Source organism: Theileria equi, chromosome 1, assembly GCF_000342415.1.
Source record: "Theileria equi strain WA chromosome 1, complete sequence".
NCBI lineage: Eukaryota > Apicomplexa > Aconoidasida > Piroplasmida > Theileriidae > Theileria > Theileria equi.
Window position 1 is genome coordinate 2,050,474 of NC_021366.1, and position 16,337 is coordinate 2,066,810.

A 16,337-nucleotide genomic window follows, 5' to 3' on the forward strand; every position below is an offset into this window, starting at 1 on the left:
GCAAACTTGGAGGAAAAGAATCAGTAGGATATAGACAAAATGTACAAGAATTAAAATATGAGCATACCAAGGGTAAGACCAGTTAGTGAACCTACGGTGGCCGAGGTTACACGATTGTCCTTTGCGTCAATGTATTCCTTCAAAAACGCGAGCCTTTCGTGAAGATTCTCCTTGATGAAAGCAGAAAGTGTATTCCACACTGAAACCATGCGAGATGAAAGCTCCTTTGGGATTACAACATAACCGTGACCGTTTAGGACCTAAATGTTTTTATGAAGACATGGCATGTATGTGGGATGGATATAGAAAATGATAAAGGTAGTAATGTTTCCACATGGTTTATGCAGTAGCTGAGCGAAGTAAGGGAGTGAGAGAATGGATTAATGGCATTTTCCTAGTCGGTATCTATGGTTGAGAGGTAGGTATGTTTATAAAGTCTCCATCCTCCGAAAAAAGTTGCGGCAGCTCCGGCAATGGTACCAGAGAAGGCATATCCAGCTAGTACAGAGCTGCCAGCAAGAATTTCAGTAAAAGGAGAAGTATTACAATTAGGAGCAGGATTGGGAAGAGGAGTTTCTTTAGAAGCACCATTAGTAGAAGTAGTATCAGCAGGAAGAAGAGGATCAGGAGAAGTAGCAGAGTCAGCCGATTCATTACCAGTTAGACCAGAAGCAAAGCCTACTTCAGGTCCATCTTGATGAGAATTATCTTGATTATTGGTAATATCTGAGCTAAATGAGGGAGCAGTAGGATCAGAGTATTGTTCTCCAAGATCACCTCTAGTAGAGTTAGCATTAGTGAAGCCTGGTGTTTCTACTGCTGAAGGTGTTCTTGGTGAAACTGAACGTCTTATTGGAACAGCTACTGTTCTCATTGTTCTTCTTCCTCCTTCTTTTACTAAAGCTCCTCTAAAAATTGTTGATGATAGTCCACCTGCTAGTAAACCTGGTACTACCGGTGGTCCAGAGCTGGCAGAAACGTCCTTTTCAGTTTCTTGAACGTCTCTATCAGAGACTTTAAGGATTCTAGATTGAGCATCTTCAGGTTCAGAAGCGGTAAGAAGAGTACGACCATAAACTTTAGCTTCTTTATCAGTTTTACTAACACCCTCAGTACCAACATCTCCTTTACCAGGAACAGTTCTAGATCCAGTAAGACCAGCTTGTTCTCCAGGAGAACCAACGACACTATTAACAGTAGCCGTAGCAAGAATATTGGCAGCCAGTTTAAGAGTGTCCTCAGCTAGACCAATAACAGTCTTTACAGTATGCATACCAGCTATAGTGACAAGGCCTGATCCGTATCGTGCATAACTAGCAGCAGTTTTAACAACAGATTCAGATACTTCTCGAGTATCCTGAATCTTTTGAGCCTCTATTTCTTGTTTAACCTCCTCTACAACTTTATTTACCATAGGAATTATTTTATTAGGAGTTAAAGGAATCGGTTTGGGGGTTTTCCTAAGCTGATACAATCTATTTGGAATCTGTGATCCTTGACCTATTGGTTTCCTTTCATCATCTTCAGGTCCTTTTGGTTTAAAAAAACCAATATCATTTTCATTAGCTTCATTAACAAGTTTATTAAGAGTATTTTCCGGAGAGTCTAATGGTTTATCTCTCATATCTTTTGGGAATAGAACAGTAGTATCTTCGGGAAGGTCTTCAATACGACAGGAAGTTGTGAGAACTCTAGATACTGTCTTAAATTTATCTCTAAATACCTTGTTAATTTCATCTTCATTTCCTAAATCGCTAGTAATGGGACTCCATCCATTCTGAGTTATTCTACCGTACCACATATCTTCTGAATAATCTTTGTCTACCTTATACTTGATGTACATACACAGCGGTTCCTTTGGACAAGTCGTTTGATAATACACAGTCACTTCAAGTACGTTTTCAATGGGATATTTAATACCTTTTTGCATTGTTCCATAATTATTGACAATCTTACCAATCGTGAATGGATCATTAACAGCTTTGTGTTCATATCCAATAAAACCGGGGTATGTGTTACGTTGCGTTATTACATTGATTCTCTTATATTTGCAGTTTTCTGTGCAACAATATTTACCATTATTCCGTGATAGATTAATTGTAGTAGCCTTATTACGCAGACAGTTACTCTCAAGAACAGTGGAGTTTAAGTCTTGGACCCTTTTTTTAGTCCACCCACTTCTACCATCCTTGAAGTGATATTCAGTCTCTCCACTCTGTTTATTTACCTTCACAATGAGTGGTTTTCCAAAATTATGTTTCCAGTAAAAGGTACTAACTTCCTTAATATCTTCCCGAGGCATTTGTATTGGAAGATCTTTGCCGTTGTACCTAAGGTAAGGTACCCTGAAAGGTTGTCCATTGGTAAATTGTTTGAACTCATAAAAATCAGTTTCATCCGTAAAAAATGTACCTTCGAATCCAACCTTACTCGAGATACAATAACTTCTAAGTTTTCTCCGGTAGATGTCAAGTGATATTGATCCGGTGGATAGACAGCTTAGTTCATCTAGTTTATCTGACAACTGCGAAGGGTCAAAAAAACTCTTATCCTTCTCCCAAGTGGTATGTGCATACTTTCTACTGTGATCTGGGTTTGTATTTAGGAAGTGTTGAGGTTTTCCGCCGTTATTAATTTCTATGATAAACGGTATGTCACGTTTCTCTCCACCATAGTATACTGAAATTTCAGTAACACCGGAAACATTTTCTAGATCTATATTAAAAATCCATTCTCCATTATACCGAACGCTTTTTAGAGTAAAGGTACCATTTTCCCCCTTATGAATGTGCTTATCATAGCCTCCTACAGGATCATTTTCCACCTTACTGGTAGCAATACCAAGGTTATGTAGTTTTTTCTTACATCTACATTCTGAACTACCACATAATTTATCCAGCTCTAACCGGAGCCATCTATTATTCATCCTCCATGTTCATAGAGAGTATTGTCTTTCAAAACTCTGAGATCCATGAGAGTCTCAATGCGACCAAAGGGAGCACATTCTCTTAACTACTCCCTACTCATCCATACATTCATCCTCCTTCACAACTAGCTCACCGGGTGATCACTATGGAGTATGGTACTATCCCGTGGACTACATCAGTCCATGAGAGAGTCTCTAGCGGAGCAGACATACTCTACTGTATAGGCTCCTTCCAGTCGCCATGGTCGTTATACTCCATAAGAGCCTCTTAAAGAGTCTACTGGATGACTGACTGACTGACAGACTCCAAAACCCATAACGTGAAGTAGGCCAAGAATCTCTATCCTTATCAGACAAGTATTGATCAACACTACGAGCATAACTCTTTATCATTGGAGATGTCGTCAACCAGAATGGTATAAAAGAGAGGGCCATAAACGGAGCCATCTTGTTAAAGAGAGAATGATCATTCTTCAAATACCTACCATCAATTCCCTTATTACCACTTCTCTGGTCCATGATACCACCCCTTCCCACTGCCAGGAAAATGTCATTGATAAAACTAACAGAAAGCATAATGAGAAATGCAAACCAAGTGTGACTTCTAATGTAACAACAGATTCTCCAGCCAGGATAGTGAATGTTAAAGATGATTAATAGAAATGATAGTAGATAGGGTACATAAAAAAGCCAAGTAAGGTACCATTTGTCTTCACCTTCCCAAGGTCTGTTGGCAAAAGCAGGGCTCTTATACTCAAAAAATATGAGATTCAAAATCTGAACAATTGCTGCCAAAAACATACTGAGGATGTCAAATATACGAGCATGTTTAGCAGAAACCAAAGTCTTTGGAACCAAATGAGGATAAATTGAACCCATAGCTCCAACTGCTAAACCATGCATAATAAGTGGCATACAAGTCGGAGATGGATACCAAGTACAAGGATCCCATAAGATCTTCCGGTAGTCATAGTTTTTATGATCAGATTGGAGATTCTGAAGATCGGCAGTAGCAACACTAGAGAAGTTCTTACTGGTAAGTTGGTGCGGTTTACACTTAAGTTGTTCAAGCAGGTTACCTAGTCCTTGATCAGTACCACTTTCAGGTTCTATTTTACTGCGTCTATCTCCATTCTTGTATCTGTACCAACAGTTATCATGAGAATTGGAGACGTGACCAAGACTCTTGCAGTAGGTGACATTTCCCTTGCAGTAATAACCATAAGAGTTGTCAGATCTTACGCAAATTAGGAGGGGATTTTCCGTACTACAAGCACCCTCATAGTATACCGCAACTTCATCCACTGGCCCATTTATGCATGGGTGTAGTATTAGTGGAGTATTACCATGTTTTACTTCCTTTACTGTGAATCGTATATTTTCACTCCACCAACTACTGTTCTCATGGGTGTACTTGAAGAAGTTAGATTGTTCAGGAGTTCTTGTGACAGTAATGGTCCTACCACCTCCGATAGTACTTCCTTGATATGTATGAGGGCCTCCATTTTTTGCCTTTTTGTTTTCTGAGAGCTTAATGGTTACTCCTTCATCTTCTGCTTCAAGCAACCCAGAATAGGCTATGGTCCATAGTAGTGTTGTTATACACGAATTGATAACACCCAACCGTATCTGGTTCTCAACTACCATATACCCTATATTAACCAGACCTTTCTTACGAGCCCACATGTGAATCCACATCTGGTAGAAGAAGATGATGACAGGTAATACAGGAATATTCATGAGGTACCAAAGTGCCCTGTCCACATCTATAAATCCAATACCTGCACCTATGATACAAGTAAAAAAGTGTTGAAATAGCAAAGAATAGTAGAACCATTGAATGTCTCCCTTTTCTCCACCCGATGTAAAAGCTCTGACTATCTGTGCATGCCCAAAGAGGAGGATCCATTGGATGACACAACTCAAGTAACCTCTAAAATCTTCTTCCTTCTCCTCAGGTATGAATTTATATAACCCCAACAACACCCCAAAAGTACCCATGAGAATAGTTGCCGAGATCTCTATGAAGATGAGTGAGGTAATCATCCTGGAAACATACTCACTGGAACAACGCTTCTCTAGAAGGAACCTGTCAAGCAAGTAGTCAGAGTTAGTAGCTGCCAGTAGCATAGGCTGAAGGTGACCCAGTCCAGCAAAGAACAAAGCCGCTTTCTTGAGCCAATCTTTGCATTTGGCAGATACACCCATAGTATACCATTTTATACTACATTATACTACACTCAGTATTCCATCCGGATCCATGATATACTACATTATCCTTGGTCATAAATTAAAGAGATCCCTTCATTCTCTACTCGAGACTTTAATGCTCCAGTATTCACCATTTCAAGATGCATGCTGTCGAGTAGCTCTCATATCCTCAAGATTTCATAGACGGAGTGTAGAGTTGCTGGAATGAGTGGGTGATACTTCCTCTGGTTACTAAAGAAGCCAACGAGTGTTCATACTAAACAGTTGTGGAATAGAGTAGACAGTTATCTAAGCATGGCAAACTCATTCCTTTGCCAAGCCTCGTGAATGCAGAAGTTCCTCTATTCACTTCGCCCATAGAATCTTTATCACTCTTCTTTAAGCTCCCGCTGGTCGCCCATTCGCTACCCTCATTCCATAGTGATCTACTACCTAGTCTTTGACGTCGGTAGGTCACCTGTTCTCACTCCAGTAATGATCTTAATCCTACTGATAAGAAGAGCTCCTCATCCTCCCTATGGTCGAATAGTCGCTCAGGCTCCTCCTAGCTCCGCTAGTAGTTCGCATTCATTCCGCTACGCTCCATTCACATTTAACTTACCGTTGCAACCAAGAGTCCGCTGGATCCGAGTATAAAGGCTGATCTGATAGCTTTGGTCAGTATGAGACTGGCTCCAGCGCCTACTCCTACGCCTCCTAGGAACGAGGGGAGGTCAAACTCGTTTGAGCCCTTTGGGAAGCCGAAAAAGCGTCCCAGCATATCCTCGATCTCTGGCGTCGTCATCTTTCGCGAATCTGGGCCGCTAGACAAAATTATTCACTATAAATACAGGGTTAAAACTAAAAATATAAAGTACAAGAAAAAATAAGTGGCTGGAGGCGCGGTCCGCTCCTCGACTGGGGTTCGAGTACGCGCTAGCAAGACGCCTAGAAACCGGTGACTGACATGTGACCAAAGTCTAAATCCAGGGTATCAAACTCGGAAACCATCTCATTTAGCGTCTTTTTCGTTCCTTCGTCCTTTTCGCGTTCGGAAGTTGGTGCGTGTACTTCTTCTTCTTCCTCATCCTCTTCGTGCTCTGCCCAGACAGCTGGAGCATTTCTTCCAGTGGAAGACCTGCTCGGTTCGTCCTTGACAAGGGTCCTAGCGGTGCTTGAAGAAGCTTCGCTGGTACTAAACAGGTCGATCTGGAGCAGGTCGTCAAAGTAGTTCTTCTTCTTGGTGTCCACTTGGCTGCTTGATTTCGCGCCAAATGAACTGCTCTTGGTATCCCCAAAGTCGAAATCTGCAAACAGATCCCTGCTACTGTCCTCGTTAAACTTTTCGATAGCGTCACCAAAGCCATCGTCAGCCTCCGACTCCTCGGAATCCAAATTCAATAAATCACCTGCCTTGTCTGAACCATCTTCAAACGCAAGATCCTTGTCAAAGTTATTTCCCTCGTCGTAAATCGTTCCCCTAAATGGGTCATTATCAAAGCCCTGAGCACTGGTACTGCCCGCAGTATAACCTTGAGGAGTGCTACCACCTACTGTATAGGCAGCGACCTTGAGGTGCGTACCGATTGCGTCATTCAATGTAAGCATTTTATCCAATAAGCGAGCTTCGGTATCTGAGTTGGAACGAGCGCACTCCTCAGTCAAAATGCTAATACTGTCCACGATCTTATTCTTTGTTGCGCGGAGATAAGTGATGCAACGATCGAATTCTGGACCTGGTTTTAGGTTATCGATGTTGCTAACAATTTTCAAGAGTTTGTCAAGTTCATCCGGTGAAAGCGGGAGTGTAGTTCCACCAGTCGTAACGTAAGGACGAGGAACCTGGATTGATGTATTTATGCGCGACTTGTCCGCAGGGTCAATGGCAGGAAAACGAACGCCCCGTTCCCTTAAATCTTTATAACCTTCGAAAAATACCGGGAATACACCCTGGTCCAACAAGAATGTTTCTGTAAATTTGTATATTAATGCAAAGGTAAAGAAATGTGAATGAAATGAGTAAAAGGGAATTTCAATACCGAGTTTCCATCCAGTGAATAGTTGTGTTACCGAATGGAGGATGAGTATAATGGTCCATAAAGATAGCACTAATCTTTCCAGTTCTACATCCATAGTATTACTCCATTAGATCAACTAGTCAGTACCCAAGCTAGTATCAAACTAGTATCTCCATAGACTCCTAAATCTGTCTAACCCAAGGATCTCTGTAGACTTCCCAAGAGACTCATCATATTAAGCGTACCAGAGGGTCAAAGAAGTAATTGTACCAGAAGTACCATCCTGCATAACCTGTACCTCCTACAGCTCCTCCACCTCCCAGAACTGAAGCAGACCCATACCCAACCTTGGCCAAAGTAGAAGTAGGTTTTTTAGGAGCAGCAGGAGCAGGAGAAGATCCTCCAGGAGATTGTTTAGGAGTAGGTTGAGAAGGATTAGGAATAGAAGTAGGAGCAGTAACTTTGGCAGCAAGAGTAGTTTGAGATTCAGGAGCTTCAGGTTTAGCAGAGGGCAATCCGGTGACAGTTTTGATAGCACTACTAACTATACCAACAGCCTTTTCTGTTACGTCAAAAATCTTTTTACTCTGTTTCCCCAACTCTCCAACCACAACGGATCCCGCTTCTCCAATGGTTGCTAAGTCTTTAGAGAGCTGATTACTATGATTAGCCTTGAAATATTCAGTCTTAAAAGCTTTAGAATCTATGACATCCTTTGTCACTTTAACAACTTGTGGAAGTGCTTTTTCTACAAATTCCTCTAGGACTGAAGATGTTATGGCACCAAGCGCGCTAGCTCCATATGTTCCGATATTTTTCACAGGTTCTGTCATTTCATCATCAGAATCCTCATTTTCTTCGCCTCCTTCTTCATCGGCTGTGGATAATTGTTCTCTACTATCCTGTGAAGATTCGTCAGAATTTGTACAGTTTTGCAGTTGGCTACATTTTCGTTTCCGAAGTTCATCCACGAGCTTATTCCAATTTCCACAACTGAGTCCTTCTTTATCCAGATGTCTTGACTTGATGCTACTTAGTTGACCTGTCTTTCTCCATGGCTTATTATCAGCATTTTTGCTTTTTTCTTTTCTATACCATCTTGAATTTTTAGGATTATTTCTGTAATGTAGATATATAATAACTGGATTATCTCCGCAATAAAATGCATATACATCAATTGGTCCGTCAGCAGGTAGTCGTAGTGTGCCAGATGTTATACGTTTCCTGTTCTTTTTATATACGTCATCTCTGAGATAGAACTTAATACCACCAAGCTTTAATCCACCACCTTCAATGGAGTGTTTGTATATTTTTGTAGAACCCATATGTTTTTTATCCTTAACTTCTATTTCCTCCACGGCGACTTTCTTATTACCACATACACTACAACAATACTTTTCATCTCCCTTCTCCTTGCTCTTAGTATGACTCATAGAATTACTATAGGATATATCAATAGTAACTGAGTTGTAATTTGAGCAGACAATCTCATCTAGTTTATTGGTAAGTTCCTCGGTAGGCTTACCGATGGAAAACTCTTTATCATCATAAAAGCCACTTGTATTTCCATTAACATTGTTCCAACCTTTACCGTCTGGACTTTTGCTATAATACCATTTGGCATCCCCTCCACCAGTTGACTTAAGCTCGAGCGCAATAGGAAGCCTTTCGGAAATGCCTGAAGATGAGTACAGTCGGATTCCATCCAATGTATTCTCAGGAACCACGATCTCACCAATCTTCTTATTTTCATGTTCTACTCTAGATAGTTTCAGATTAGGATCAGAAATCTTGTAAGTGGTAACCACGTATTCACTCCCATTAAGACGTTGCAAAGAAGTGAGCTTTATCTTTACACCCTTTGAACGATCAGAACTAAAGTTTAGATACTTGTTTGGGTTCTCAATATCTAGTGGAACACGTTTATTTATAGCACAATTGCGGTCATCAAGTATATCTTGCAGCGATATATCTCCAGAATGTCCCTGATGCTTCCAAACAGTAGTGTCACCCTTATCTCCTAATTCTCGTTCATCGCTTTCATACTTAATGTAGTACTCTTGTTGAATTTGACCATCCTTCTTAACTTCTAGGATGAGAGGTTTTGCATTCTTTTCATTTTCATCCCCGTCCCAGTAATAAATTGATACCTTGGTAACATTTGTGATATCTTCTCCATCTCCAAGCTTCTCATTTCCATCCAAAGTTCCCTTGAGGGTAAATGAATTTTTACTGGAATGGGTATAGGCAACAAAACCTGTAATGGATAGTGGACTAGGATCCTTCTTGGCAGTTATACCAAGGTATTGTGGAATCTTATCGCAACCACATTTTGGCCCTTTACATTTTAAATTCAACGTCAGCACACCAGTCATCCTCCATGTTCAGGGAGTACTGCCTTTAAAAACTCTGAGATCCATGAGTAGTCTCCTATCTACTCCTCATCCATATATTCATCCTCTCTCACAACTAGCTCACAGTGATGTAATGTTCCCTTTGGTAACTAAATACATCTCAGCACTGGAGATTCCCTAGTATTCCATTCCCATAGTGTTCACTCTTTCATGTATTAAAAACTTACCATACCACAATTGGATCATATACAACGTCTTGGCTTTGAAAATATGGATCCTTACATCGGTGGACACTCCTGGATGTACAAATGTATTCTTTCCCAGCAGCTTGGTAATTTGCTTCTTCATCCCCGAGGCCAGGGAGTGCTTGAGCGTTGTCATGAACAAGATTTTGCGAAATGTGCGCATGCAAGGCTTTGTCATGAGAGCCAAAAAGTATGGTCCCATTCGCTCTACGCATGCATTAATGAGTTCCAACGAGAGTATAATTTCTTCAGGATGCTTCGTAGTCCTCATTCTCCAGGTGATAAACTTTATGATAAACACGCAGCAGTCTCTTCTTCCAGTAACGTAGGCCAACGTCTTTTCCAGTAGAAATGAGTTGATGATAGAAAAGTTGTTGATGGACTCTCTCGTTGGTGCTCCGTACCGGTCCTTTTCTAGAGATACCTGCATAGGTCCTTCTGACCATGTTAGAAGTCGCTCAATCACTGCCACTAGTTCCCTGTGAGTCATTATACTCTCAGTTGATGACGCCAGTCTAGTCGCAATGCTCTTTAGTGAATTCGGATTTGCACTGTAGTGAGTTGCATTTCCCTCTGCCTGACCGTAACGTCCATCTTGGTGAGATGAGCCGTATGAATTCCCTTGAGAGCTACCGTAGGCGTTTCCTCCATGTCCACCCCGAGGAATTCGTGAAGTTGAGGCGTTTGAGAGGTTTTTGAGCTTGTTGGTCAAGTTTTTCGCGCAGCTCAGGGATGCATTTTTCAAAGTCTTGAGGTTAATCGTAGGAGGGACGTTCGTTTGCGAGTGAGAGGACGACTGAGCGCTAAAATGCCCTGGCGCACGACCTGCCTGAGTGGAAGGATTGCCAGGAGACGAAAATTGGTCCACGTTCTGAGATCTAACGCGACGGTAGACGCTTTCGTCCATTTTATTTTTGCAAAAAATGATGATTGTGAGGAATGGGACGCCGGATAGCCGTAGGGAGTTGGCAAGGACACCCAGGGTGTGCATGGAGGTATGCGAGCGAATGAAGCCTGGTGGAATGACCACAATCGTTGTATTGGATGCAATGGTACTATCTCCCGAAGAACGAGGGACCAAGACCGACAGAGCGGCCTCTAGGAGCCTATGAACATGAGGGGTACCTAGAAGGATGGATAGGGAGGAAATTTCGGTGGTTATGATGCTGAGCAGAGAGGGAGTTTTAGCTATCGACAGGAGCTCTTATGACCGCCAAATTGAGGTCATGACTGGAGTAAGCTTAAAGTGATACACATTCCCATGAGCTACTCGTAGCTGCCTAGAGAACATTTATAGAGCTAAACGAATCACGTGACTAGACCCTGAGGTGACAAGGTTTGGGAGAATTCGGAGCATTAACGAGCGGCAGACATAGGGAGGATAAGGATGGTGGCAGGAGCACATCAGTAGGTATGACCACGGGAAGCCCATAGAAGAAAGGATACCTGGAATGTGCTACGGATGCAGGATAGTAAAAGGGTGTGCAGGAAAAGTGAAGACGTTGTGCATTTGATGGACAACACGCAGAACTGTACCTCTCCTCCCTATACACCCTTCTAGGTACCCCTGGCCATACACACTCCTAGAGACCCTGGTCGCACAATGACAACTAGGCATCCATCGGGAACCGCCTCTGGTACCATAAAGTGGAGAGAATCCTGGCCATAATGCATATTTCCTCCATAATGACCTTGAAACTACGCCCATGAAGAAAATGTGTAGAAAAAGAGTCGCCATGAGCCCATTTTTCTTCTCAGGTGGGCTGAAAAGTTCATTCATCCACACATTTTCCTCAGTGTCCATATTTTACTCTCACAGTCCACTCTTTGGCCATAGGAAGCGATGGAGCTTGTCAGAGGAGGTACGTGAAACGGGTGCACGATTGCCAGTGTCCACGGGAATCCTGGGTCGTTATAATTAGACAAATCACTTGTTGGTGCATTATCTCTAGTGCAAGTCACCATGAATATGACAGCAGTTGCTGTCGCTTGATATTTTGCATCTCGCATCCATTCATCTGGACACTACAAAACGTTGGCTCTCGGGCGGCCCCAAAATGCGGTCGGATGTTTCCTAGTCCTAATTTGAGTCCACTGGCATAAAGTCGTAGCAATATGCCGAGAGGAAAGAGGATGAAGCAGGAATCTGCCAAGAGTCTCCGGGGTTCCAAGTTGAAACCAGAGGTTGGTCCCTGTCTGGAGGATGCCATTCATTCTCTTCCTGTAAACACTAAATTTAAAATTTTGCAGAGGAAAGGAACTCGAGGACCTTACAGGAAAGGTAAGGTCAAGGGAGAAAAGGAAGATGAAGCCGCTCTTGCAGGTTCGTAATGTGTGTTGATTTGATATACGCGAATGGAATGCGAACTATGGAGTAGTGAGAATGGGCATCCATAGGACCGCAGGGAGGATGAGGAACCGCCAGGAAGAGAAGGATTCCTCACTGTCCAGGTACAACTAGGTCTACTGGATGACAATAGGGAACCTCTAGAAGGATAGGAGCTTGTGTATTCACAGTGCTCAGTAGGTGAATGAGTTCCCTATTCACAAGTGGCTTATTCTAATGGTGAGCTACTTGTGAGGGAGGATGAATGAATGGCTGTCTAGGGAGTAGGTGAGAGACTACTCATGGATCTCAAAGTTTTGAAGGAACACACTCTATCTGAACATGGAGGATGAGTGCTGGAGAAAGGAACACATTACACTTAGAGATAAAGAAAAAATGCGGAAGTACTAAAACATGTACGTGTGGCACTAAACGACCTAAGGGTGTTACTGCAAAAAGGGAAGACCTGATCCATGATGTTAAAGGCTTTGTTACCCTTGCCCACTATAGCAACAGAATACCATTTAGACTAAGTAATAAACTTGATAATAATGAAAGACTAGATGAGGGTGCACCAGTTCTCTATGGCGTTACTAGAGTATCAGTGTATTACTGGGTTGGAGATAAAGTCTATGATAAACCACTTCTCTTGGAAGTAGATATTGATAGCAGTACTAAGAAGAAATACTACTATAAAGATGAGGGTACAAGAACTGATCCAACCATTTGGAAGCTCAAAAATGCAGATGATATTAAGCTTCAGGTTATGCTTGATGATAGAAACTATCACAATAATAGTGCTGTTCCATTTGAAATAACTGATCCTACTAACCTATCTCAGTTTTATCCTTCTAATAAAGAATCTAACTCTCTAAAGAATGAAAGAAAAATCATGGAGTCTAATCCTCCACCTAATCCCCCTCCTGGTAGTAACTATATTACTACAGCATATATTACTACTGGTATTACAAAAATTGCCAGAGTTACCTATAAGAACAATCCCACTAATATCCCTCCTAGTGATATTATTGAGAAAATAAGAGTCTATTCATATCAAAGCAGTGTTAGTGTACCTATTATGCTTGAGTTCAAGCCACCTGGTAATGAAGGTTCTAAGTGGTACTATAGTACTAATTCCAATAGTAAGGAATGGCTGGAAGTTTATGATAATGGATTCTATATAGATAGTGAACAACCTACTGTACAACTTTCTGAGCAACTTGACAGGGTACTATGCTATTACCATAGTAATGTTACCCTAAATGTATCTTACAATAATTCTGATGATCTTTCTAAGAAACCTGCCAACAATAATAGGTATTGTTGCACTGACCATAAGGATAAAGGATATAAGATCTCTGTTGAGAAAGTACAAGTTTCCTGCAAAACACATCCTGGAATAAGCCATACCATGGCTTATAGACACTCCATTACTGATGGACGTCTCGCAGGTATCTATTACAAGGATGGTAGCTCTTATAATAGGAAGAATATAAAATTAAGTGGGCCATACCTTCCTATCTCTAGTGTACAAAGCTGTTACGTCTTTTACTGTCAAGAAGAAAGACCTGTGCTCATGTATGTTGACAGCATGAATATTACGGTCAGGGGTTGGTATAAGAAAGGTATTTCTGATGACGCCCTGTGGACATGGATACCTGGTATCCACAGTAGCATAAAAGAAGCTGACTTACAGAAGGGGTTGGATTGTAAAAAGTGGCAGAAACTCAGGAGATATCTGAAAGATCTTGGCTGTCACCCTTTGGGAGAATGTCCTGAGAATTCTACTAAACTTACTGATGAACATTTAAAACAAGAACTCGAAGAGGAAGAAAAGATAGCAATAAAGCAACGACAACAAGTGCAAGCTCAGGAACAACTACAGCAACAACCAAGTCAACCTCAACCTCCTCCCCCACCACCGCCTCCTTCCATTCCTGGTAGTTCTGAAAGTAGTACTGGAGACCCAGTTGAACCATGTGGAGCTGTTGGTAAAGTTGTTGGTCCTGCAGTAGCTGGATCTGTTGCAGCTGGACTATACGGATCAGCCATAGCTACTAAAGTTGGACTACATGCTGCGGATAAACTTATTCTACTGGCTAAGGATATTCTTGATCAAGAAAAACCTACTCCCTCTACTGTCACTGACCAGGTTCCTGATACAGAGTCTGAGACTAAGATTCTCCTACAAGGTACCCCTATTGCTCAGATGGCTGATGGAGATGGTAGAGGAGAAACCGACGATGGAGCTGAAGCTACTGCTGTTATTATTCCTGTTGGTGTTAGTAAAGAACAGATTGATCCTGGTCCTCTTGCTAGTTGTGCTCAAGAAAGTAAAGATGTCAATAAAGGCCCTATTCTTGAAACTTCTGTTGCTGGAGTTGAAGATCCTCTCTCTGAAGAAAACCATGTTCAAAATGCTGCTTACAACACTCCTCAAGGTGATGTTAAAGGATCTACTGCCGATACTATCACCATCGTTGAAGAATCTCAGGATATAACATTCACCTTTGATAGTTCTCTGGAATACCCTGCTGATTTACATGGCACAGATTTTGTCATAGATGGTCATAATCCCCATCCTCTATTCTATGGCGGAGAATATGTGTATTATGAAGGTGCTAGAGGACAAATTCCTGGTACTAATAGTCAACCTGCTAGTGTAGTTACTACTAAAGCTCCTAAACCTATTGCTCCTAGACATCCTTCTGGAGAACCTTCTGCTTCTGAAGAACTTCCTCCTGCTAAAGAACATATTGTTGCTACTATTCCTGCTGTTACTCCTGCTAAAGGACCCACTGATTCTCCTGAAGAGACTACTGTACTATCTACTTCTGATTCTGCTCGAGAATCTACTCCTACTACTAAAGAAGCTCTTCTTACTCCTGAAGTTGCTCAACGAGAAGATAAACTTTCTGCTCCTCAAGAATCTCAAGCTGATGCTACTCCTACTATTACTACTGCTTCTCAAACTCCTGAAGGATCTCTTCCTAAAGAAGGTGAAATGGGACGTTCTACTGGTATTGAACTTGCTGCTGGTCTAGGATCATGGACTATCTTTGGAGCATCTTCTGGTACTGTTGCCGGAGCTTGTGGTCTTACTGGATAAAACACTGGGTATTTATAATAATTACATCTTTACTTGCACTCCACACGTTCTTGGGCTCATTCTGCGTTATATACTCGTTATTCCTGATTTTCATCATTCTTATATGTGATCACTCTTTACAATACTCTACAGATGATATTCTTAAAGATATAAGACGTGAGCTTATTGCGGGAAATTACTCTAGTTTGACTTCAGCAGTTTTGAAATCTGCCATGAATAAGCTCAATAGTGGTCTTCATTGTAATCCACATGTAGACTTCTGTTACGACAACACATATGATAATGTCAATTCCCTAAAGTACATGTCACAATTCGTCAGTGGAATAAGTGTGGATATCGATGAAGATTCCTTGGATCTTAGTGAAGACACATGCAATATGATCTTTAGTCACTTTCCAAAGTGTCTTGGCACAAGCTTTCGCTTTCAAGTTGGAGAACTGGCCTATATAAAATGGCACGGAGAGTTATGTCTGGTTGTTATCAACTATTCATCTCAGAAGCTTGTAGCATGTAGTGGTTAGTATATTAATGCTTGCAAATTGTATCCTTCCAAGTGTTTACATCTATATAAAATTTGCAGATTTGGAATTTGAAGATGAGGAAGAAAGTGATGCATCTGATACTTCATTCGCTGCAAGTTCCGATGGAAAAGATGAATTGCATGTAGAACCATCACGGGGGCCAAGATTTGGTAGATTGATGTGGCTCTCCGATTTCAATGAAGAATATTTTTTGGATCCAGATTCCCACAAAATGTACTCGAGAGCGAACGAATTTAAACCAATAAAGACCTCAATTCCAGGTATGTTGTATAAATTATGCATTACGGGAAATGGGAATTTAAAGTGGTATATTGACATGATAATCCATAAACATTCATCTGGGATTAAATATGGCCATTGTATGGTTGTTGGCTCGGATGTGAGAATTGGTAGAAACTGTAAAAACCAAAAATTACACTATGTGTATAAAGGCAACTTGACGTCTTTATCTCTGTGAATACTTTAAAGGACACTCTAGGATTTTTAGCGTAATATGGCATTAGCAATCTTTACTATGTCCCCCTTTATCACCCGCCTTTCCCTTTGTACACACTGGATCCCTATGGGGATCTGCATGTCTAAAGCACCTCTGGAACCAAGGGACTCTAAAATCCCCCGAAATAATCC

General features: G+C 41.4%; 4 protein-coding genes across 4 annotated transcripts; 1 reads left to right on the forward strand and 3 right to left on the reverse strand.

Annotated features, from left to right (window-relative positions):
* Positions 1 to 394: 394 nt before the first annotated feature.
* On the reverse strand, positions 395 to 2,926 carry BEWA_027260 (hypothetical protein; the record flags this gene model as incomplete). The annotated part of the gene is made up of 1 exon (XM_004829486.1): positions 395 to 2,926. One exon carries the CDS (start codon positions 2,924 to 2,926, stop codon positions 395 to 397), a length of 2,532 nt encoding a protein of 843 aa, XP_004829543.1.
* Positions 2,927 to 3,121: 195 nt separating this feature from the next.
* BEWA_027270 (hypothetical protein) lies at positions 3,122 to 5,134 on the reverse strand (the record flags this gene model as incomplete). Its single annotated transcript, XM_004829487.1, has 1 exon — positions 3,122 to 5,134. The coding sequence occupies one exon, from the start codon at positions 5,132 to 5,134 to the stop codon at positions 3,122 to 3,124; it is 2,013 nt and encodes a 670-aa protein (XP_004829544.1).
* A 930-nt stretch (positions 5,135 to 6,064) lies between these two features.
* BEWA_027280 (hypothetical protein) lies at positions 6,065 to 10,640 on the reverse strand (the record flags this gene model as incomplete). The annotated part of the gene is made up of 3 exons (XM_004829488.1): positions 6,065 to 7,086; positions 7,433 to 9,472; positions 9,716 to 10,640. 3 exons carry the CDS (start codon positions 10,638 to 10,640, stop codon positions 6,065 to 6,067), a joined length of 3,987 nt encoding a protein of 1,328 aa, XP_004829545.1.
* Positions 10,641 to 11,848: 1,208 nt separating this feature from the next.
* On the forward strand, positions 11,849 to 16,167 carry BEWA_027290 (hypothetical protein; the record flags this gene model as incomplete). Its single annotated transcript, XM_004829489.1, has 6 exons — positions 11,849 to 12,056; positions 12,443 to 12,988; positions 13,244 to 13,376; positions 13,668 to 15,133; positions 15,301 to 15,684; positions 15,749 to 16,167. 6 exons carry the CDS (start codon positions 11,849 to 11,851, stop codon positions 16,165 to 16,167), a joined length of 3,156 nt encoding a protein of 1,051 aa, XP_004829546.1.
* Between the last annotated feature and the right edge of the window lie 170 nt (positions 16,168 to 16,337).